This window comes from Apiospora phragmitis (assembly GCF_038363925.1).
Source record: "Apiospora phragmitis strain CBS 135458 chromosome Unknown utg000003l:1.0-2676785.0:1.0-2680665.0, whole genome shotgun sequence".
Taxonomy (NCBI): Eukaryota; Fungi; Ascomycota; class Sordariomycetes; order Amphisphaeriales; family Apiosporaceae; genus Apiospora; species Apiospora phragmitis.
In genome coordinates this window covers 2,294,750-2,316,332 of record NW_027117401.1, presented here as the reverse complement: position 1 = coordinate 2,316,332, position 21,583 = coordinate 2,294,750, and the positions used below count along the sequence as shown (strand labels likewise).

The 21,583-nt window shown below is 50.7% G+C and overlaps 9 protein-coding genes across 9 annotated transcripts; 2 read left to right on the top strand and 7 right to left on the bottom strand.

The window, feature by feature from the left end:
- Positions 1–18: 18 nt before the first annotated feature.
- On the bottom strand, positions 19–945 carry PG994_003049 (uncharacterized protein; the record flags this gene model as incomplete). Its single annotated transcript, XM_066854458.1, has 1 exon — positions 19–945. One exon carries the CDS (start codon positions 943–945, stop codon positions 19–21), a length of 927 nt encoding a protein of 308 aa, XP_066720313.1.
- Positions 946–1,974: 1,029 nt separating this feature from the next.
- Positions 1,975–3,992, bottom strand: PG994_003048 (uncharacterized protein; the record flags this gene model as incomplete). Its single annotated transcript, XM_066854457.1, is given in 3 exon segments — positions 1,975–2,859; positions 2,873–3,499; positions 3,522–3,992. The coding sequence occupies 3 exon segments, from the start codon at positions 3,990–3,992 to the stop codon at positions 1,975–1,977; spliced, it is 1,983 nt and encodes a 660-aa protein (XP_066720312.1).
- A 528-nt stretch (positions 3,993–4,520) lies between these two features.
- Positions 4,521–5,356, top strand: PG994_003047 (uncharacterized protein; the record flags this gene model as incomplete). The annotated part of the gene is given in 2 exon segments (XM_066854456.1): positions 4,521–4,961; positions 4,976–5,356. 2 exon segments carry the CDS (start codon positions 4,521–4,523, stop codon positions 5,354–5,356), a joined length of 822 nt encoding a protein of 273 aa, XP_066720311.1.
- Positions 5,357–6,435: 1,079 nt separating this feature from the next.
- On the top strand, positions 6,436–7,167 carry PG994_003046 (uncharacterized protein; the record flags this gene model as incomplete). The annotated part of the gene is made up of 1 exon (XM_066854455.1): positions 6,436–7,167. One exon carries the CDS (start codon positions 6,436–6,438, stop codon positions 7,165–7,167), a length of 732 nt encoding a protein of 243 aa, XP_066720310.1.
- Positions 7,168–8,074: 907 nt separating this feature from the next.
- Positions 8,075–9,460, bottom strand: PG994_003045 (uncharacterized protein; the record flags this gene model as incomplete). The annotated part of the gene is made up of 3 exons (XM_066854454.1): positions 8,075–8,731; positions 8,787–9,077; positions 9,167–9,460. The coding sequence occupies 3 exons, from the start codon at positions 9,458–9,460 to the stop codon at positions 8,075–8,077; spliced, it is 1,242 nt and encodes a 413-aa protein (XP_066720309.1).
- Positions 9,461–10,742: 1,282 nt separating this feature from the next.
- PG994_003044 (uncharacterized protein) lies at positions 10,743–11,471 on the bottom strand (the record flags this gene model as incomplete). The annotated part of the gene is made up of 1 exon (XM_066854453.1): positions 10,743–11,471. The coding sequence occupies one exon, from the start codon at positions 11,469–11,471 to the stop codon at positions 10,743–10,745; it is 729 nt and encodes a 242-aa protein (XP_066720308.1).
- An 866-nt stretch (positions 11,472–12,337) lies between these two features.
- PG994_003043 (beta-glucosidase D) lies at positions 12,338–14,841 on the bottom strand (the record flags this gene model as incomplete). Its single annotated transcript, XM_066854452.1, has 8 exons — positions 12,338–12,771; positions 12,841–13,078; positions 13,143–13,378; positions 13,443–13,958; positions 14,037–14,240; positions 14,401–14,465; positions 14,526–14,554; positions 14,653–14,841. 8 exons carry the CDS (start codon positions 14,839–14,841, stop codon positions 12,338–12,340), a joined length of 1,911 nt encoding a protein of 636 aa, XP_066720307.1.
- A 1,113-nt stretch (positions 14,842–15,954) lies between these two features.
- Positions 15,955–16,227, bottom strand: PG994_003042 (uncharacterized protein; the record flags this gene model as incomplete). Its single annotated transcript, XM_066854451.1, has 1 exon — positions 15,955–16,227. The coding sequence occupies one exon, from the start codon at positions 16,225–16,227 to the stop codon at positions 15,955–15,957; it is 273 nt and encodes a 90-aa protein (XP_066720306.1).
- A 3,916-nt stretch (positions 16,228–20,143) lies between these two features.
- PG994_003041 (uncharacterized protein) lies at positions 20,144–20,806 on the bottom strand (the record flags this gene model as incomplete). Its single annotated transcript, XM_066854450.1, has 1 exon — positions 20,144–20,806. The coding sequence occupies one exon, from the start codon at positions 20,804–20,806 to the stop codon at positions 20,144–20,146; it is 663 nt and encodes a 220-aa protein (XP_066720305.1).
- Between the last annotated feature and the right edge of the window lie 777 nt (positions 20,807–21,583).

The window sequence follows — 21,583 nt, the reverse complement described above, 5'->3', positions numbered from 1 at the left end:
GGTCCGCATTGCGGAAGCTTAAGATCGGGCGCCCTCGGTGTAGCCCAGGTTCTCCATCAGCTGCTGGGCGCCATCGCGCTGTCCGCGCAGAACGCCCTCGCCCTCCCAGAACTGCTCGGCGGAGGGCGGGTGGACCAGGTAGGCCGGGACGTCGGGCGGGTACTGCATCTCGCTCCAGTCGACCTCGATGTTGGCGGGGTCGAGCAGCAGCGCGTCGAAGGCATCCTGCACGATGTTCTGCGAGTTCTCGACCAGCCGGCGGTTCTCCGCGTCCGTCTTCTTGGCGGTGGTGCCGTCGCCGCTGCTGGCCACCACCAGGCCCTGGAACTCGGCCCACAGCTCCTCGAAGTCCTCGTTGCCGATCAGGTCGCCGCCCACCCACAGCGTGTCCTTCTCCGGCAGGCACGCGTTGATGAGCCGCTGCATCCACTCGAAGTGCAGGCCGAGCCGCTCGCCGTAGCCGCGCTGCAGGCCCGCGGCGTTCTGCAGCCAGCGGAAGTCGCGCATCAGCGTGCGCAGCCAGGCGACGCGGTCCTGGTCCTCGGGGTGCGACGGGTAGAAGGGCTGGCCCTGGCCCTCGGCGGCGGCCTGCGCAAAGGGCGCCGCCAGCTTGTCGTTGAGGTCGTGGAGGATCTCGGCCTCGAGGTCACGCAGCGCGGGCAGCAGCTCGCGGCCGTCGTCGTCTTCGTCGCGGAACTCGGTGGCCAGGGTGCCCTGCTTCCGGGCGTCCGCCTCGGCCGCCGCGACGGCGCACCGGACGTCCTCCAGCAGGCCGACGTAGCGCGGGTACTGCCAGTTGATCAGGAAGTCGAGGTGGACGGAGCCCGTGACCTCGGCCTCGGCTTCGGAGTTGGCGGCGATGCCGCTGAGGTCGTCGAGCCGGCCCTCCAGGTTATCTACGCTCCATGTCGGATTCTTCGGGTGGTGTTCCGAGCGTTCTGCCATGACTTTGGGTTGTTTTCCGCTGTGAATAGCTCTGCGGTGCGTGTCTTTTTCCTCTTTTTCTTTTCTTCTTCTTCTCTTCTAAGTTTGGGATAACTTCATCACCGGGGTGTTATAGCGTGGGAATGGAATGCGAGAATGATGCCCGTTCATTTGAAGGTGTAAATGGCCTTTGTGTGGTTTTCTTGTGTCGATGTGCCACAACAAAGAGCCGTAATTGTCCGTTTTCAAAACCCATGGCGTTCCTCCAACAATGAGATCAGATAATGGCCCTTTGTCCGGATCTGGTGGATTTCAAACTAAGTCAAGTCGTACGGCTTGACACACAAAGACTTCCACATCCACATAGTCACTCATAACTGGGGGGCATCTTTATTATTGTTCTGTTTCTGGCTGGTTCCTCTGTCTTTTCTTATTCCGTGGCCAACTAAACGCATGGAAATGTAGAGAAAATTGAACAGCTATTCCATCTATAGCGTGTTTGTAACTTGAAGCAGTTGGTGGCTTCCAGATAGTGTCTTAGGTTGTACCTGACAAGATTCAGAAGACATGTTCTTCGATAACAGGAGTGCCTAGCGATGTGAAAGGCTAAAAAGAAAAAGGAAAAGTAATAAAAATGCTCTTTACCGGATTCGAACCGGTATCCCCTTTCACTCACAAGTTTATTGACAAAGTGAAGGTGCTTTACCATTAAGCTGAACACGAGCCTGACAGTGTTGTATTCGTTCCATGCTCGTCGATACCCTTATTACTTATTATAACCTTGGCGTGTTATCTTTCGTAATCCCCACAGTATTAATATCAGTGAGATGCATTATAGTAAACTCAGGTGTTATTACTATGCTCAGTTCGTGGAAGCATACCAATTAAGTTTAGAGTAGCACGTAATAAAGGCTTGAATATTACGATAATATTGATTTCCCTTGTCCTCTTGTGTCAACACTTCGCCATAATCTAGCTAAACCATGCGTCCCAGTCAGAATCCATTGTCCCAATCCTAGCCCCTTGCCCCTATCACACATCCTCTATAGTTTATGCAGCTGCTCCTGCAGAACCCGCCAGAAAGTGAGGATGATCATGTACTGCAGCTTGTCGTAGACCCTCCTCCTGGGGCAGGTCCTTATCCCAGGAGGCCCACCCTCCCGCGAAGACGGTGAACTTCTTGGGCAGCTTCTGCGACTTCTTCAACTCGCCCCTTACCCACTTCCCGTCTTCCATGTGGTACTCGTGCTTCAACCCCGAGCTGCCAGACGTGCTCTCACACGTGCTATTGCGCATACACACGGCGTACCGGGAGGGGCTCAGCACCAGCTCCGGGATCTCGGCCATCCGGGTGTAGATATCGTTGTCTTCCTCCTCCGTATTCACGTTGTCCTGGACGGCGGCCGCGACAGGAGATTTAGCCAGCGTGTCAAGGTTGGCTTCGGCTTCGGCTGCCTTTCCGGTCTCCTTCTTCGCCATAGCCTTGTGGAGCGCCAGGATCTGGTTCCGCCAGTCCTCGATCTTGGCGGTGCGCTTCCGTATCTCCCGCTCGAGCCGGGGCCGGTTCTTGAAGTTGGGCTTGGTCCGGGACAGGCTGTACGCGTTGGCGTGGTTCCAGACCTCCTCGTGCAGGGTCCAGTCGGCCAGGCGGTCCGCGCGGGCCTGCAGGAGGTCGTCGGTGGGGCGGCCCATCATCAGCAGGCGGATGTACATGGCGCGCATGTACCGCAGCACGAAGGCCGTGCACTTCAGGGTCTTGAGGTTGGAGTAGGTGAAGCGGCCCTCGGCGCACGTCTGGACGATGTAGTCGCGCTGCAGGGTCATCTCCTTCTCCAGCTCCTCGAGGTCCGCGGTCATCTGGTCGGGGCAGCGGGCCTGGACGGCCTCCCGGGGCCAGTCCCACGCCTGCATCTTGGGGAGGATGGTCGACTTGTACTTTAGGGAGGACGTCCGACGGTATGTCCAGAACCGGCGTGACCGATCCAGGGTGCTTGGGCGGGAGTTCGCGACCTTCGGCCAGAAGGAGGAGGTCCTCGATCTCCTGATCCGCATCTTCCCAGGTGTAGTTGTAGTAATCACCTTGGCTCTTGTCGGCACCACCGGTCTTCTTCTTGATGCCAGCGCTCCCTCCATCGCCGACGGCCTGTCGTTTGGTATGTCCGTCCTCACTGGTACCGAGCTTGGGATCGGAGAACACGCCAAAGTCTCGCTTCTCTCCAGAATAACTACGGCTGCCGTCCAGGGGGTACTGGCTCTCCGATTCGTTGTGCGAGCCGCCGAGATACGCCTTTAACGCGATCGCGCCGGGCCGCTTCTCCGTGCCGGACAGAAACAGGGGGTTGGATACAGGGTTGTCGACGCAGGGCGGGCGCGTCTCCTCGTTTACCAGGCTCTCGAGGGGGATGTTGATGGTGTCCAAGCTGATGAGCAAGGCGCGAGCGGCATCCAGGACCGAGTGTACCGAGCCATGGACGAGAGTCCGGCCCTCGTCCCTGTCCGTCGGGGGACTGTTCTTGCCTAGCTGGATGAACTGGGCGAAGATCTCGTCGAACTCCTTGTTCCCGATGAGCTTGCCCTGCCCAGGCCGCCTCGTTCACCGGCCAGTTCTTGCGGCGAAACTCAGACATCGCGTCAAGATGGTCCAGCAGGTGGTCGTTTCCTCGAAGCCGAAGCCAAGGCGCCCTTCTGAGCTGATCCAAGTGCTTCAGCAAGACCGGCATCCACCTTCTTTTCTCGGTCTGGGAATTGAGCTTGGCACGGGACAATGCCTGGGGCACCAACGCCATAGCCTCGACTGCGTCGTCGAACAGTTCGTTCGGGTCATGTTTCTGCCAATCTTCTGTCTCGCCGGGAAGCGATAGAATGCCTTCTAGGATAACATGCCATTGAGGGTAGTTTTCCTTTATAAGGTACTCTGTGAGATTGAAGTCTCCATCCAGCGACTTATCCAGCGCGTCGGTGATTTCGATTTTGTATCTGCGGATCATCCTCTTATAATGCTCGTCCGCGTATGGCCTATGAGGATCATAGCCGTGCCAATAGTCGCAATAGCTTTCGTATGCCGCCATGGTGTTGAAAGCCGAAAATGATACTTTCAATTACAAGATTGGAGGGGAGAGTAGATGCTGTAGGCGCTGTTGTGGGCGCTGTATGTCAAGGGTAGATGATGGAAGTTGATGAGTGAAGGACGTAGGGCGTTAATGAAGCTGGGAAACGGACTTACAAAAAAAGGACAATGGTGGTTTTTAGCCATGCTCAGTCAGTCAATTCCAACGTTGCCTCTTTGGCCAAGTACTAACGGTTGCGCAATAGTCGCCTTTGTAGACACCATTCCCTCTCCTTTTGATTGATGTATCCAGTAAAAGGAAATCTGATGAATCCGGAATAGGAATCCGGTCCACGCTCAACTTTGTTGTTGTCCGCCGACACATGAGAATTCCGACCACCCCTTTGATAAGATGGCGCCCCTGACCATGATGCCACGGGCAGCAGATGCAATTCCCCTAAAGCTCCCTACAACTCTGTTTCTTCTTGCAAACTATGGTACAGACTGATCTAGCTGGCTGCTTTTGGCTAACAATTCCAATCATCTCACCATGTCAGGTTCTAATAACCCAAACATTCGGCTTTCCGACTCGTGCGAGGCGCGGCACCTGGGCCCCGACAGAGGATATGGAGTGATTGCCACGAAGGATATTTCTTCAGGGAGAGTGATTCTTCGTGACGAGGCAATAATCAAGGTCGACGCCGAGAATCTAATGTCGGGGGCGGCGCAGCGAGAAATAAACCGCCGATACAACCTGCTGCCAGCGGCGCAGAAACAGAAGTACGACGCGCTCCACTGCTTCATCCGCGACGAGGAATGGGCCGCCGTCCAGGAGAAGGCGCAGCGGATCATGCCCGACGCCCGGATCCGGGCCGACTACCTGGCCGACTACCGGCGGGCGTGCACCTTCGCGACCAACTCGTTCGGCCTCGCCACGAGCCGGACGCAGTCGGCCATCTTCCTGGACGCGGCGCGATTCAACCACGCGTGCGTGCCGTCGCCGAGTACGACGTCCAGCTGCCGCGCAAGGGCGGCGCCGAAAAGGCGGCCCGGTGGGAGGCGTACGCCGTGCGCGACATCGAGGAGGGCGAGGAGATCACGCTCAACTACTACTACCGGACCGAGCTGCGGGCGGAGCGGCAGGCCAACCTGCTCTACTGTTGGGGCTTCGCGTGCACGTGCGACGTCTGCGTGCCCGGCCCCCGGTCCGCGCAGCACGACGCGAACCTGCGGAACCTGAATTCGGATAGTTCGTTCTGGGGCAAGAATCACCATGTGAGCAGGTGGTTTACCAAAGAAGACATAGCGTCATATGTGGAGAGGCTCGAGGAGCGACTCGGCCTATCCAGAGCTGTCGGGGATCAGGATTTAATATGGGTGACGTGAGTAGTATAAACCCTTGTAACTTCACCCTTGCCATTATTGGCGTTGTTATCATGGCAGAACATAAGCCTGTCTATAGAGAGATAGATAGAGAGAGAGATCTTCAAGCTAACATTACCCTCCACGAGGGGGAGGGAACGAAAGCCTCGAAAAACTTAGCAAGTTTTGCGCCGCCTTTTGGATTAGAACTAAGGACGAGTCAGCCCTCGAGAAGTGGAAGTTGTACACAAACGAGGCAAGGTATGGAGTATGCCATCGATCGATGGCTTTGACAGGAAGAAACGCCGAAGTTTGGGAGATCGAGACGGTGCGGCAGCTAGAAAAATAACGAGCCTAACGCTGACGAGGTCTTTGGGGAGTCAGACTTCGAATCCTCAGAGGGAGATGACGACCAACTAGACGAATATGAGGTTGCGTAATGCTATGGACGCACGCCATATCCCCGCCGTGGATCAGTTTTGGGCTTGAGCCTGTCCATGGTCGGTGGCGGCTGGATGCGATGCGGTAGGGTCGGTTTAGCTTACATACTGAATATAAACACTGGGCTTTAGGGGGAACGTTTTGCTAAGCTACGGACGATACGAACTAATGGCTTTGAAGACTATACCATAAGGTGGCTTGGGGGGTAGTAACACGCGGATGCTCCAATATAAATCTTCCAGATCTTGATTATCACATTATTTTTAATCACACTCACAGGGGCTCACGATTTCCATTGTCATCCCCCTTCCCCTAATTGGGTTAGAGGTTGGATCAATCTTGCACAGCCCAGTCAGCAGGGCTCAGCTGGAAAGGCTCCAGAAAGGCAATGGGAGAAGAGCTCTACAATCTAACCAGTTTCAGAAGTCCAACCAGGACACGGTTTCATCACTCTGCAAGTCGTTCTGTTACGAATGATTGATAAACGTTTTTGACGTGGCTGACAACGGCATTGTTGCAGCCTCTCTTTGTCCCTGTAGCCCATGATGCCGGTGATCAAGACTCATTGAACTATAGTATAAATTGGTTGCAAATCCATTTTACGAGTCGAAAAATGTACTTGGCCAAGCCATCTAAAAGAAACTCCCAAAACCTTTATCGAAATGCAAGAATTTCATATCTGTTATAGCGTGAGTGTCTGGTACCGATCCGTAGCCTCCGTCTCCGAGCCCCCCATCATACCTACAAATGATGGGCACCGCCAATCACAACCAACTCCAGAACCTGAAGACACCAGCTCGCGGTTTCTGCTGGATATCAAAGTTGAAACGGCTCTATCGGACGATGGCCACAGCTATTTCACCATGAAGCAGCCCTGCTTCTGCAGAAGACCTGAGAAGGCGCAGGTTGACGAGCGCACCCTTTTTGGACACATCCGCAGCAATATCGTCCTGACAGAACTGCTGCCTCCCACCGATACAGCGCAAGACACAGATAGCCCCGTAACGACTGAACACACTGGCTCTCGGCGCCCTATTACGCTCGTAAAGGACCTGGATCATGTACACTTCGAGGCCGACTATGGCCTCTTCATGGACAGACAAAACACCGACTTCGCCAACGACGCAAGAGACTTCCTACATGATATGGCGCAGGAGCTGAAGATCGCGGGGGGCGAACGGTTCTCGGCCTTAGTGTGGTCGGCGCTCGTCGAACTTGTCGCGAGGGGCACTGCTGGGAGCAGACCTGAGTATGAGGCTGGTGGTTGGTACGACGAGTTAGCCGCTTGTATTGATCCACCCACTGAGGATCGGTACGTCGAAGCCTTCGGCGGTGCATTGGAAGAGCTTCACGGGCGATGTGCGGGGTACGAAAAGACTAGAGAAATCCATTGAGAGACGGAGCTGCAGGGATTTGTGGCATCGCCATAAATTCGCGTGCTACAAAACAAATAGGGGTTGAGTCCCCGACACGCTGAAACCGCGTAACGTGCTGCGCTGCACCGGGGGTATTAGGACTGCAATCCCTCCGCGGATCAACTGCAAAGGGGGCAAGCAACTTGGCAATGGCGTTACATGGTCTTTTAATGGAAAGGAGTTCCTGGACTTATGCCGATTGGCGCAGTCGTAATGCTGTTGATCAAACTACGTATAAAACGTAACGTCGCTATATTCCCCAATTTGCATAGCTCAGGCTGGCGGTGTGGCACTATTATGTTTTTTGATACTTCCGAGACCAAAGTACTGGAAACTCCAAGAACTCTCATTTTCCCCAATAAGTTCTTTTCCAGTATCACTAGCCGACGTCGCCATCGTGGGCGGAGGCCCGGCCGGCTTGACCGCCAGCCAACACACGATGACGTCGACGTCGACATCCGGGCCGACTACCACTTCTGGGGCACCAGCGGGCCCGGATCTGCGCCGTCGGCGACTGCAGTACCCCTTACCAGGTCACTCCGAGTGCCATCAGCAGCGGCTGCAACGCCGCGGTCGCCGTCTGTGCGGAGCTGCAGGCGGCCCAGTATATATGCAGCAGTCCTGAACTTCTCGAAAAGGGGCTGTTGATACCGAATGTTCCGCTCTACTTCTGAGGGAGGAAACAACTATTTTGGCCATATTTTCTAGGTCAAAATGAGCTCGAAAAAACCATGGTGATTAATTAGTTTGCATCGCCTTTTGCTTCTTTTCCAGATCAACGAATTTGTTGTCATCATAATACATTTTAATGCGCCAGCTTCTTCTCATGCATCCCTAGCAGAAACTCAGCTATGGCCAAAAAGACCAATGTTCTTGATCATGTCGGTTATCGTTCCCTTCTTCCCAGTGCACGTCTTATTCCAGAGTGCTTTGCACCTGGCGCTTTCCTTGATGTTCTTTGTCGTGCCGGTGATCTTCTTGGCCACGTTGAACTGCAGCTGCTGCCCCGAGGATGCTGCGCCGCCGCCCCTTGCTTCTTCTCTTCGCCGTCCTTGCTGCTCTTGTCCTCGCCGCCCCAGTTCTGCTTGTCGACTTCGCTCGTCTGGCCGAACTTCTCGTCGGGCTGGAAGTGCCGGAAGAGCTCCGGGTTGACCGAGATGCAGTCCAGCGCCCCGGCGCGGCAGCCGTGGAACAGCTTGGTGTCGAACGCCTGCTCCTGGCCCTCGGACACGTACTCGAGCACTTTGCGGACGCCCCGCTGGTTCACCGCGTAGGCATACGTGCAGATGGCGCCCTGGGACCGGTAGACGGCGCGCTGGCCCTCGGGGAAGTGGTCGTTGACGTAGCCCGCCGCGAACCCTTCGTACGCCGAGTGCGCCACCACGGTGGGGTCCTGGAAGAAGGTGAAGGTCTCGTTGTCCCGCGGGATGTCGCCGCAGTGGCCGAGCCAGAGGATGTCCCAGTTACTGGAATAGGGGTTGCTCTCTTCGAAGGGCGCCTTGGTGTGCTTGCGCACCGTCTCGGCAGCCTGGCTCAGTTGATCCTAGATTGTGCTCATGTTAAAGGAGTTGCATTTGCTTAGTTTGGGTTTTGCTTACCTTGATGTTGACGTCCCAGTCGACATCGTCCTCCATGATCAGAGCGGAGTTGAGACCACTTTGGATGACATACTTGAGCAGATCGATGTGGGCAAGCCAGGCGGCTGCACTGCCGACGCCCGGCTTCTGGACACCTTCCGGCCCCAACGCGGCGAAAGCCTCAATCATCTCCTTGGTCCATGTCGGCTGGGGCGGGATAGTGACTTTGACATCCGTCAGAGCCCCAGCTGCGTGCAAACCCTGGACTCGCCATGTTTGACCTCCTTTGGATAAGGCCAAGACGGCATCGAACTACGCGATCAACGGTGTGAGTAACAATTGAACAGGCGGAAAGCCGCGAATGAATAGCCGGGTGATGTGAGTAATGACAAATAACATACCCCTAATGTTGAGTTCCTCGGACCCCAACTGGAATTCTGCGCTTGAGCATCATGGTGAGCCGGTTGTGGTGATGCTGATGCTGATGGTGTTGCTGCTGCTGCTGGCTGGTCCGCTGTCGCATGTGCCGGCTTCTCCGCGGACTTCGACGAATCACCAAGATCACTTGTGACGACGTGTGGAAATCGAGTCGGAGGCAATGCCAGATGCCAGAACTGGAGCAGCGAAAGGCTGCAAACAACGGCGATCAACACGAAAGCGACTCGTGCGAACGGTGGTCGTGGGCCGCAGCGCATGGCTCCCATCTTGTGGTGGTAAGTAATTTTGAATTTGAAGATAAGGCAGAGAGCACACGCGACCTGTCAAATCAAATTGGCGCCGGGGGCGAGCGTCAAAAAGGGACGCTGAGAAAGACGAAAAGTCCCATAACTTCGCTGCTTACGGAGAAAGGTACTGTAGGAAGATAAGCAAAAAGAAAGAAAAGAATAGGATGAGCCCACCTGTCGTTGCTATCTGGGAGCCTGCTAGGACATAGTAAGCCTAGAACACGGTCACGGGAAATGAATGGAGCTTGGGGGATTCAATAGTGTCGGGGTCTGATGCCTGTCATACCCAACGGGCGGGCACTGGCATGATCTCTGGCTTGGCACTTGGACGGACTAAGGATATAGCGCGCCGACTAATCCTGCGCCACTTGGGTTTTTGAATTTCGTCATGCAACGACTTGGCAATCGATATTGTTTCTGCAAAGGGCTACGTGCATTCGTACGCTTGTCTTGATACACTTTCGGTATACAGAGGTACTATGGTCCCTAAAAATTTGGGTAAACTCAGATCCGTGGGTACTTTGTCGGCGAATCTGAGATAGCTGAGGGGCGCCAGCCTGATTAGGACTAGACTTTGTTTATTTTAACTGTAGCCTCAGCCGCTCAGCCCGGCTTAGGTGAGGCTAGTCCATACATGGTCTAGCAAAGCCACCCCCTTTTTAGAGAAAGTCCCCGTACCTTGCGGCAAACATTAAGAGACTGACTACCTACCCATGATAGATAAGGGTTGTTGTCGATAACTTACCATCCACCATGTTCTCACGGCGATCCATTACCCGAGATGTGTAGCAGATGATACTAGTCTTAGACGAAGATGACATATTGTGTATAAGCTGAGAAAAAGTTACATAGCATGAATACAGTTCCTCTGTAACTAACAGGTGAAATCTCATTATCTTTAGACCTCCGTGTAGACGTCTTGCATACCTAGTTATGTATCGTACCATTCGGCTTCCTGGCAGACTGTATGCGCTGTGCTTGGAGGTAGAAAACTACGGGTAGATAGGTTGAATCGTAGACAAGTAAATTGAAAATTTGATTGGAAACTTTGTTCAATTACACGGGTTTTACACCTGAGAACATTGTGTTGTACCATGGAGAAGAGCTCTTGAAGATGTTATCTGAGCTTCCTGGGTTTCTAACTTTTCTCTTGCTGGTCCACCAAAGATCGGTCTGGCCTGGTGCCAGACTTGGAACAGACAGTGCTCTTTTTGAAAGCGCGAGACTTGGCTCATATCCCTTGCCAGGCAAGCTATCGAAACTCCAAAGATTCGGGAGCCGCAACTTTCATCCTCCCCTGACATTTATCATGTGCCGCCACAAAAATACTCTGTAACTCTTCCAGCGCAACACGCAGAACATCAATGTACAGAAACTCCGTCAGTTTATCTAGGCAAGCGTACAAATCAGAAAGCCTTTCGCCCTCTGGTTCTGGCTCAATCCCAGCGTTTCGCGCGAAGAGCCTGACAAGTGCAATTTTCACTTGGGTTATGAAATCGCTCCCATCCTCCACAATGTTGAATTTGAGGTTATCATGATTCGACAGGCTCTTCGCATCTAGAGCGAGGCTGTCCCAGTCCCTGTTTCTCATGGTATCGAGGTCCGTGTTCAAGTGCCCGTGGGCCAGCTCCGTCACGAGTGTGATATAGTGGTTCTTGTTGACTGTTGCGGTTCCCTCAAAATCTTTAGCCGTATTGGGCCGCAGCTCGGTTAGGAAGAGGCGGACATTGATGTGGCCGAACGGAATTTGACCAGGCCCCCGAACTACGCATAACGGGTCTGTAGAATGAGGGCTATGGAAGCGAGTCGATAGACTAGTTCGAGTTTCCATGGTCAGTTGAAAACGGTGGCGGGTGTCACGAACGGTGTAAATAGGCACTGTTGGATTGCTTTCGTTCCCTGGGAGTATAGCAACGGGACCAGTGCTAGGCCGGGCTCCAAAGAACGCATCCACAATGTAACAAATCTGGATTTCTTGCATTTTGCCAAGTTATTGTAGCATACAGATAGAATTCTGTAATCAGATCTCTTTTCAAGCTAGTAAGTGAATTTATAACGGGTATCATGTTACTTCAATAAATGTGTTCTCACCATTGAAATAATATACTATGAACGAACAAAGAAAGTCAGACATTATATCATTGGCACACACGTTTGAAACCAGTGCCTATAACTCGTAAAAGAAAGTCTCGGAAAGCTTTAAAGAGTGTATTACGTGAAGTTCTAAGCAATTTGGAATCATTATGTGGTGTCCAGAAGTATCGTGGTGTAGGTGAAAGGGTACGGAATGGGTGTGAATCGATGGATTAATCATTTACCAGACCCTTCCAGTGGAAGGAGAAAGCGTACAGCTTGTATATACGTTTGTGTGGATCGGAACTCCGACAAGAAGGACGATCTATCACTTCACCTCCACTACATGTCACTTTGCCCTTCGCTTGCACATAAGACCTCTGTTGTAATTTGACGCCGACAAATGCCGAACCAAAGGAGAATTTGAACCGTGTAAAGTGTCGAATTTCAAGGAGAGAGGTTAGGCAAGTTCTGCAGGCTGCCTTTACACGAGTGTGCCTCTGGTTAAAACCGTCGTATCTAGGGGGTTATGTTGCCCGGGTAATAGGCTATCTCAAATCTAGTTGGGACAGGTGGCAAGCCATACATAATTTAGCATCGAACACCTCATGGCTATGCGGAAGGCGGAAAGGGCTACTAGGTTAGATCAATGAGGGACATCCACAGATTGAGTTATTCTTGTAAATTGGGGGTTGAATTGCTCAGCAAGGACAGGCTACTCCTTGTTCTTGTAAGTATACATCTACTGGACCAATGCCTGAAGCCAAACTTCGATCATGCAACCGTAGTAAACAACTGGAAAGCCACCTCGGAAACAATATCCCGACTGCTCCTGCCGAGCTGCGCAGTATAAGCCCCGGTTTCAATTTTCCACTTCTGGGCCACGGTGTCCCAGATACTGACGTCCCGCCTCTGTAGCCCAAAGGTCAGAGTCCGGGTCTCCCCCGGTTCCAGGAAGACCTTCTTGAAGCCGCGCAGCTGCATCACAGGGCTCAAGGCGCTCTCGGGGAAACCGAGGTACAGCTGGGCCACCTCGGCGCCCGCCACTGAGCCATTATTGGTGATGCCGGCTGTCAGGGTGATGAGCTCGTCGAAGAGATCCGCAGGGCCGCCGTCGACAGGCTCGCCGCTGGCGTACGGTGTCAACTGATCGTTGTCGCTCGGCTTATTTGTAACGGCGAGGTCGCCGAAGGTGAAATCGGTGTATGCTAGTTGAAAGAGACGGATCGGTCAGTCAGGTTTTCCTTCATTTCCAAAGAATCTGATGATATACGTACACAATCCATAACCAAACTCGTAGCGGGGCTCAATGCCGGCCTGGTCGAAGTGGCGATAGTCGGTGTACAGGCCCTCGGTGTAGTCGCAGTCGCAACACCCGCAGATCTCGCCGTTGTAGTCCTCAAGCCTCTTGGCTATGGTATAGACTAGCTTGCCGGACGGGTTGACGTCGCCGAAGATGACGTCCATGATGGCGTTGCCACTTTCCTGCCCGAGGGCACCAGCGTTCAGAACGGCCTGTGTGGGGGTGGATGGTTCATTAGAAGCTATTATTAAGGAGGAAGTAAAGAAGAAGACGTACCGTCACATTGGGATGCTCGATCCAAGCATCGACAAGCCGTATACCGGCGTTGTTCATGACCACGATGGTGTCAGCGCAGTACCGCGCCACGTCATTAACGAGCCTGTCACCCGTCGCGTCAGCCAGGGTGCGTCGGTCGACGCCCTCCTTGGCGAAGGCGTTGAGGAAGACCAAGCAGTACTGCGACCCGGCAGCGTAGCCCGAGACCGACGGGGGCGGGCCACCGCCGGGCCCCGCTACGCCGTCGGGGAGCACAGTGTACTTGTCCGGACAAGAGGTGGCGGATTTCGAAGCCGGTACCGTTTGCGGCCCGAGCCGAGAGCGCGGTCAGGGGGTCCACGAGGTACGGCAGGGGGGTCGCGCCGCTGCCGCCGCCGGACGCGAGGTGGCCGGCGTAGACGTCGCCCTGGTAGTCGTAGACGTTGGGCACCATGGCGGGGCCGGTCAACCCCTGGGCGGTATCCACGCCAAAAATGCTGACGGACGTGACGTTTTGGAGGGGCAACACGTGGTCGGTGTTCTTGAGAAGGACGATGGATTGGCTCGCCGCGGCGCGGATCAGGGGGGCGCTCTCGACTTCACGCACGTTGCGATCCGCGACCGAGACGGGGTCGGGGTACTGGCTCTGCGGCGCGTTATGGTTGAGCTGGGCCGCCACGATTCGGACGGCGTGCCCCCGCATAACCTCATCGGGGATCGTGCCAGAATCCATCAGGGCCGAGATGGCCGCCAGGTTCAAGCCAGAGCCCCAGTCCAGGCCGTTGATGAGAGAAGCGGTCTGGTTGATAGGTGCTGTGGCGTCGGGTACAACAAACCCTAGGTGCAAGGCAGATTAGCCTTGGTTGAGGAAAGAAACACACCTGTGTTCGACCGCGATGACGGGTTAACGCTTACCCTTGAAGCCGACCTCTGTCTTGAGCACTTGGTTCAACGTGTAGTTGTTCTCGCAGCCGCCAGTGCCATTCACGCGGTTCATGACACACATGACTGCACCCAAACCATTGACGACACCATCAACCCAAGGCCACAGGTACAACTCGTGCAGGGTACGGTCATCCATGTTGCTGGAGGATCGTTCGGCGTCGGGTCCCTGCCCAGCTGAGGGAAACATCAGCTCATTCGCCTTTCAAGAACTGCCCTGGATCAGTATATACCTACCGCCTCTATCGGTCCGGTTGGTCTCCTGTTCGTTGCCTGGGGTCCAATAGTTAGCTATTTGGCAGTTGTAAAGAGTCTCATAATCACAGCATATGCTTACCAATGAAATGCTTGCCTGTGGCAATGACGCCTTGGCCTTGGATACCTCTGACAGCAACACCGAACCTAAGACACGTTGGTCAGCATGACTTGCGTGTAGCGCTGTGGATCATGAGAACATCCTACAATTTGCCGCCTAGATATGGATCGGAACCCTACAAGCCAGAATTAGCATAGCCAGATTTGGTAGGACAGTAAGAAAGTTTGGGCACCTAGTGCGAGTAAATCAGTCTTCTCCTGTTGGCGGACTTACAAAAGACTCAAAGTTTCGGCCACCCAGTGGGCTCCTACCCATAGGTCCCGTGACGGGGCCAAATATCATGCTGTATCCCTTGCTCCGGAACTCGCGGGCCATGGCCCCGTACTGCTTCTCGACAAGCTCGGGATCCCAAGACGCTGAAAGCGTCTGGGCAGCGATCCAGCCTGAGACGCCACGGCCCATGTTCAAGCCCATGGGCCCTATTGGAGCAAGCATATGCCGTTAGCCGGAGTTGGACTCTTTGGCAGAGATGTTTGATACTGCGTACCGTCTTTGGCCGTGAAGGGCACGTGGCCCGGCGCAGTACCACCAACTGAAACATTGGCGACTTGATATCTTTTCCAAGTGCCCACTAGCTCCTCAGCTGCTGTATACGCTTGTGTCCAGTCATTATAGGGCTGTTGACAAGCAACTTGGGCAGGGAGTGCGAGAAGCACGCTGGCAATGAGAATGAGAGCACACTGAAACGCCATTATTTCTTGTTCATTTGAAAACTCTGCAGTCTATAACCAGCAGTGGAATATTCTGGGGAAAAGGCGGGAGCATAGTTCGCGACTACGGTGTTGCGGTAAATTAAGGAGTCCAGTTGCGGAACCCCTTTATAGCTGCCGTTGGGACTTTTACAACTTACGTCACCGGGCCAGAGATGGGCTTCAGCAGCTACGATATGGAGACCCCGAGGATCATGGTAGTTGCGGAGAACCCTGTTGTTCGATGCTCGCACTAATATTGGCTATGAAGTTTACCCCGCTGGAAGTGGTATTCGTCAGTTATTCCACCAAATGCTGGAAAACGATCATGTTCGGCAATTGCTCGTTTTGTGACTTTCTGCATAATGCGAGACGAACCATTTATGTTACAATGGGGCCAAGATTCCGACTTCTCCTTGAATGGATTATGTCTTCAGCGAGGTACTTTTTGGGTGATGGAATGCACATGCTTGGCCGCCACTTGCCGAGCAGGCTATGTTTGTATGCCACGAGGAAGACGAGCTCCATTCCCAGATCATCTCCGCAGCGTAGGAATATGGGATAAAGTGGGACCTCGCAGTGTTCTCGTGCCATTAGGGGTTGCATTCGCCTCGGTGTTAATATAAGCGAGGTGCAATGCTCAAAAGGATGATCGCATGGGAACCCTGGGCTTTAAGACGTCCATTATTAAGTACAACAAGACTAGTGGCAAGTGGACGATGTATGATATGAGGAGAGGGGGTTAAAACAGGTCGTTTCTTAGCACCTCGCACGGGGATATTGTATGGCCACGAAATCTCATACATAGTAGCGGCCATCCCCACCTCTAAATGCACCCCAATCCCGCCGGAACCTCCGTCCGGTTCACCGGTCGGTTCACCGGGTCTCCCGCTGCCAAGGCCCCCGTGAGATCGTCGGCCGTGGGCGGGTATATCAAGGTCTCGTTGATCCAGCGCTTGAGGGCTGCCCCTTGGTTCATGTAACTGCAGTCGATGCCTCGACGCAGGCAATTTCTATAGCAGGGCTGGCTGCCATCGCAGCGAACCTTTTCGGCTCTACATGTCGTGCGCGCGGTGTGTTGGATGCCGGCCACAATCATTTTTAGTCGAGTCTCAACTTGAAGTGGTCGACATAAACGGGTAGAGACCTTTGCTTGCGTGGATTTCTATATTAGTTGCGACTCCGGGCTATTTTAAGTTGGCAGACACAGGTCATTGTTTCATATCCGTTGTGGCGACTATCATCTTGGCATTCGCGACGATATCGCGAATTTCACGTTGCCTTGTCTACAATTGCGCCGGGGGGCCCGAGTTCGATGCAGCCGCGACAAGCCCATGTAACTTTATACTACAGAACCTTAAGAAGCAGGTAGAACGCAAAAAGGGGCGCACTCAACACACCCAAAGAGTTCTTCCGGGTCCTGCTGTTGGTCCAGGTCAGAAAGTCAGACAGACAATTAAGATTGGAGTGTTCTCGATCTTCAGGCATGGTTCTCGCCGTTGACAATGCCAGCTGCGATGGAGTAGACGGCCATTGGATTTGACGGCGAGGACTTTCAAGCCCAACCACTTCATATGACCGCTTTTTCTTTGTCCTTCTACAATCACCACCACTAGGCTGGGTACTAGCCGAAACGATGCTGGCGCTGGATTCAGTTGTGCTGGCAGATAACGAGGGTGTAATAGTCAGTGTATAAGCCGAGGATATAGTCAACGAAAACAATTACTAGCTCGGGTCTATCTGTGCCGCTTGCCGAGATACCATCAGTGCTGAAAGTAATGATTAACATAGTAAGCTAAAGCACCCCCTCACGGGCCACTTTACTGAGCTACCGTTACCCCTGTAATTAAAGCTATTTCTACGGCTAGAATTAATGTAAATATATTATTTTTTGTTGTTTTTAATAATAATATAGTCCTCCGCCTCCGTGCTATTATTTTTTATAGCTTTTATAGCGTTACGAGGCCTTCTTAATATTTTAATGTCGCTAGCTTCGTTTTTATATACGACCCTACCCTTTAGCCTTCGCTTAGCCCGGCGTATATTAACTATATAAATAAATCGTTATTCCGGTATAATTCTTACCTTTTAACGTATTTTCGTAGTTTTATTATCGAGTTTAACTTAAAAATAATCGACTTAAGTTTCGAGATACGCGATTTTATTAACGCTTTAATTTAAGGCCTTATTAATCTTTTTAATAAAGAGTTATTAAAAGGGTAATTTAAAAATAAAATTTATAATAACTAACTTTTAATTATTATTCTATAATTCTTAGTTATTAAAAAGTGTTTTTATAAGTATTAAAGTTAATTTAGCGAGGAAATCGAGTATTAGTTTTTTTTTAATTATTCTTAATAATTTTAAACGTATTTAAATAACCTTTATATTTTTTAAAATAACGTATTTTAATAATAATAGCTTTAAGTAATTTCGCGAATAAATTTTAGCCGTTTTTTAAACGTTTTTAATTATAAAAGAGATTAATATATTAATTTTAATTTAGCAGTACATTTTTATAAATTTTAATTTAAAACTCGTATTTAAATACTTTTTTAAAATAATCCTTAACTTTTTTCTTAATAAATCGAAAACTTTTATATTTAAAACTTATATTATATAATTATAATATAATTTATAATAAGTTATTTATTAAATAAGCTTTTATACGTACGTATTAGTTTCGAGTTTAATCGAGGTTATATCGTTCTATTTAATTATTTATATTTATTTATAGTGCTAGCTATAAGGGGCATTATATACCCCTCTTAATAAAATAAAAAAGGGGTTCGTGCGCATAGGCATGTGGCACCCCTTTTAGAGTAATATAAAAAACCTTAGTTTTTATTATTTTAACATTATTATTTATATATAATTTATAGTTATTATAAATTAAGATAATTTATTTATTATTATAACGAAACTATATATAAAGGATAAAGATATTTTAAATTTAATTTAAAGTTATAATATTATTAATTTACTTTTTAAATAACGCTTTAAATCGTTAGTTATTTTAAAGATAGCTGTTTTAATTTTAAAAACTATTAGTATTATAAAAGCGTTTAAAAGGGATATTAATTAATTTTAAAATATTAAGTTTATTAAAAAAAACGTTAATATTTACTATTATAACTTTATTAACTCGGTTATAATTAATTATTTTTAACTTTATAGTTTTAACGAACTCGTTTTTAGTTAAAAAACGAATATATTATTATTATTTTAAAATATAAAAAGCTTTAAAAATATTTAATATTTATTAAACTATAAACTTAAACTTAATTAATATTAATATAAAGCTTAACTTAACTTAATTAATAGCTTAATATATTAATTCGTTTTTTAAAAGTAGTAATAAAACCTGCTAGTTTTTATTAAACTCACTTTTAATAAGTATACCGGCGAGACGGCGTTAGATATACGATCGGGGGGCTAATTATTTACGGGCGGATTCGCGAGTAGCTGCTCCGAGCTTTACGTCGCGCACGGTAGCCTATGCACGCTTTTAAATATTAAACGAAGATATCGTTATAAAGAGTAGAAATAAACGAAAAAAATAAAGGTAATAATTACTTTTAAAAAATAAAAAGTAATAATTAAATTAAAAAGTCTTCTAATTAAGATATACGGTAAAAAGACGCGTTCGTGGGGTAAAACGCGGTGGCCCGTGACGGGTGGCCCGTGAGGGGGTGCTTTAGCTTAACACTGGTCGACAATGGGAAGCTTCTACAGGGCGTATGACAGACCTTGTCGAGCAGCTCCTGGGACGTGCTGATCCGGTCCGCTGTCGAATCGCTAATCGTCTTATGTAATTAGCTGACTGCATCCATTCGGGAGTATCTTAACGCCCATGTTGTGTCCACTACTGACCGAAAGAGGCAACTCTTGTCACAAGATCTGCGTCTGCTGTCCCCCCTCTTCTTGGAAATCCCGCCTCTAGGCCATCGACCTCGTCACCGCCAGCCCCTAGCCTGCCACCGTCGCCGCCTCTGAAAGGACCGATCCCAACAATTTCAGCCAGTGGTCCCCCCTTCCATCGATACCATTTTAGTTGGTTCTACCATGAATCGGAGTGCTGTCATTTGTTTCGATTCGCCAATCAGGACGCTATAGGCATCTGATTTTGTACCCCGGCCACACAATGAGCCACGGAAGCTGAGTCGGCGATCTGCATAACATGTAGCTGAAGGTGGCTTGTCATAAATCAACAATGGCACTAACGATGTAGAAGGAGACACGGAGGCCAATGCAAAGATCCAAGATTCGCAGAACTACCCAAAGAGCATATGAAAAGAAGCAAACATGAACAACACACCAGAACCATCTCGCCCTCCAAGCCTCTAAGGATTCGTGTACGCACATTACATCGGCTGACAGGATTGGTAGCAGGGATACGGTGTGCAAAGTCGGCCCACCGAGTTTCCAATCTATATTTTGGGCTAAACGTTATGTGCGTCTAGTAGTGGGCGATTTATCGTAGAATTTAGGCTAGGCTTGGAGTTCAGTAGGTATAGTAAGTAATTTTATGTCTTGTTCAGTTCGGTTTAATACTATATTCATCCACCTTGGAGAAAATAGGTGTAGGAGAAGTATCCTACCTAATTTTCCCCTATGTAGCCTTATACGCTGGCAAAATATTGTAATTGTACTTAGTCGAGTGGTGGCTTGTAGCAGCAACATATTTTTGCTTCGTTGCTAGCTAAAAGGAACCATAGGGCTTTGTAGGCGAAACAATAACCATGGGCTTCAACGACAGGGTTTAGAAACAAAGACCTTGTTATGGATATCGATACGACTATAATCCTAAGTTTTGCGTATTAATAACATATGATGTTCGTCCTTTTCGGGCATATATAGGATCCGGGCCAAGGATCAAAGAGAGGGCCTTTTTCGCTACTGTCATATTCGACAATATTTTGACGAACATTCTTTAAGCATATGCTTTATTCATCATGGCTTCTTCCGGTGTTGAGTCGATAGGAACGAATTTCATCAGCCCTGTTGTTGAACATTTAGAGAACGCCGGTCAGCCAGGGGCGCCCACCTGGAGATCGCTTGTGGGATCTGCCTTTACCGACACCTGGACATCTCAACGAAGGTAGGCCTGACGGAAGCCGAGAAATACCCCGATGCTCTTCGGTTCTGCCATCTCTGCGCCCAGTGGCAGATCCGACGCAAGCTGGCCGATATGCTCCTGACGTTTCCCCGCTGCCCGGCCAGCGAGTGCTTCCCCCACGGGCCCGGCCGAGCAGCCGTTGCCGGTGCCGCCGGAAACCTCCTCCCACGATCTCTGGCGCCAGGAGAACGTCCCCAAGTGGGTGCGCGAGAAGGTGGTCGAGCTCACCCATCTCATCTTCCCCCACGCTGACGACGTGCGGGACCCGCAGCGCCGAGCCCAGCTCGAGGCCAGGTTCGGGCCCGAGCAGCCAGACACTCAGGAGCGTCTTTCCGCACACGCTCGTATGGAAACGGCTCGGCAGGTGACCTTCCAGCCATGCCGGGCCCGCAGTTTTGGCAGTCGCACTGAGACCGAGATGACGCCAGATAAAGTGAGTAATGGCCTTGTCCTGGCCGAGACGTACTGTCGGGAGTTCTGGGATAAGTCCAAACCTCTCCTGCCTGTCGCCTGGTACAGGGGCGGCGAGGTCGCGTACCAGCGCTACCCGCCCGATCATCAACTTGAGTATCCCGACGTCGACGAAGCCACGCGTACCGCTGTTCAATGCCTTTTGATGACCGTGGGGGAGATCTGGTCGAGAGGGCAAACGCCATAATCCATGAGTCTGTGACCCCTGACATTGACGATATTATCGAAATATTCAAGACTATCATCCAGCAGGGCGGCTTCATAGGACGCTAAAGTGAAATCGTCCCTATGGGCAAATCAGTTTCCAGGCGCTTCCTATGGGAGATGAGATCGTTGAAAAAGCTCAAGATGCTAGTAGGTAAGAAAAAAATAAAGAAATAATGTCATAAGAGACCAACTGTACGCACACAAACTAATGCAATATGCAATGTGAGACCTCTTTGCGTTTTAAGTCAGTGCTGGCCAAAAGCTAATCAAGGGCAGGTTGCTCTCAAATATATAAACCAACGAGAAGCTATCAGATCCAGAGCCGTGGAACTCCTAGGTCAGCCGATAGAGTCACGGTATCATAAGAAAGAATGGACACCATGGCGTTTCGCTCAATCCAGACACCATCACGGATTGACGAGAACGGGCTGTGGGTTAGTCGACATGGCCTTCGCGGATGTTGGACTCTCCTTCGGGGAGAGTGACCATTGGCGTAAACAATTAATAGGAAAATAATTCCGCTGTGATGCAGTGATTCCGGGTAAATCTAAAGTTCGTGATTACACTGGTTCTCCGCCTATTGTATGATTTGGATCCTGAAGAGATAAAACTTAAGACTGTTGAAAGGTTAAGTCGCCGCAACGTTTGGTATAACCAC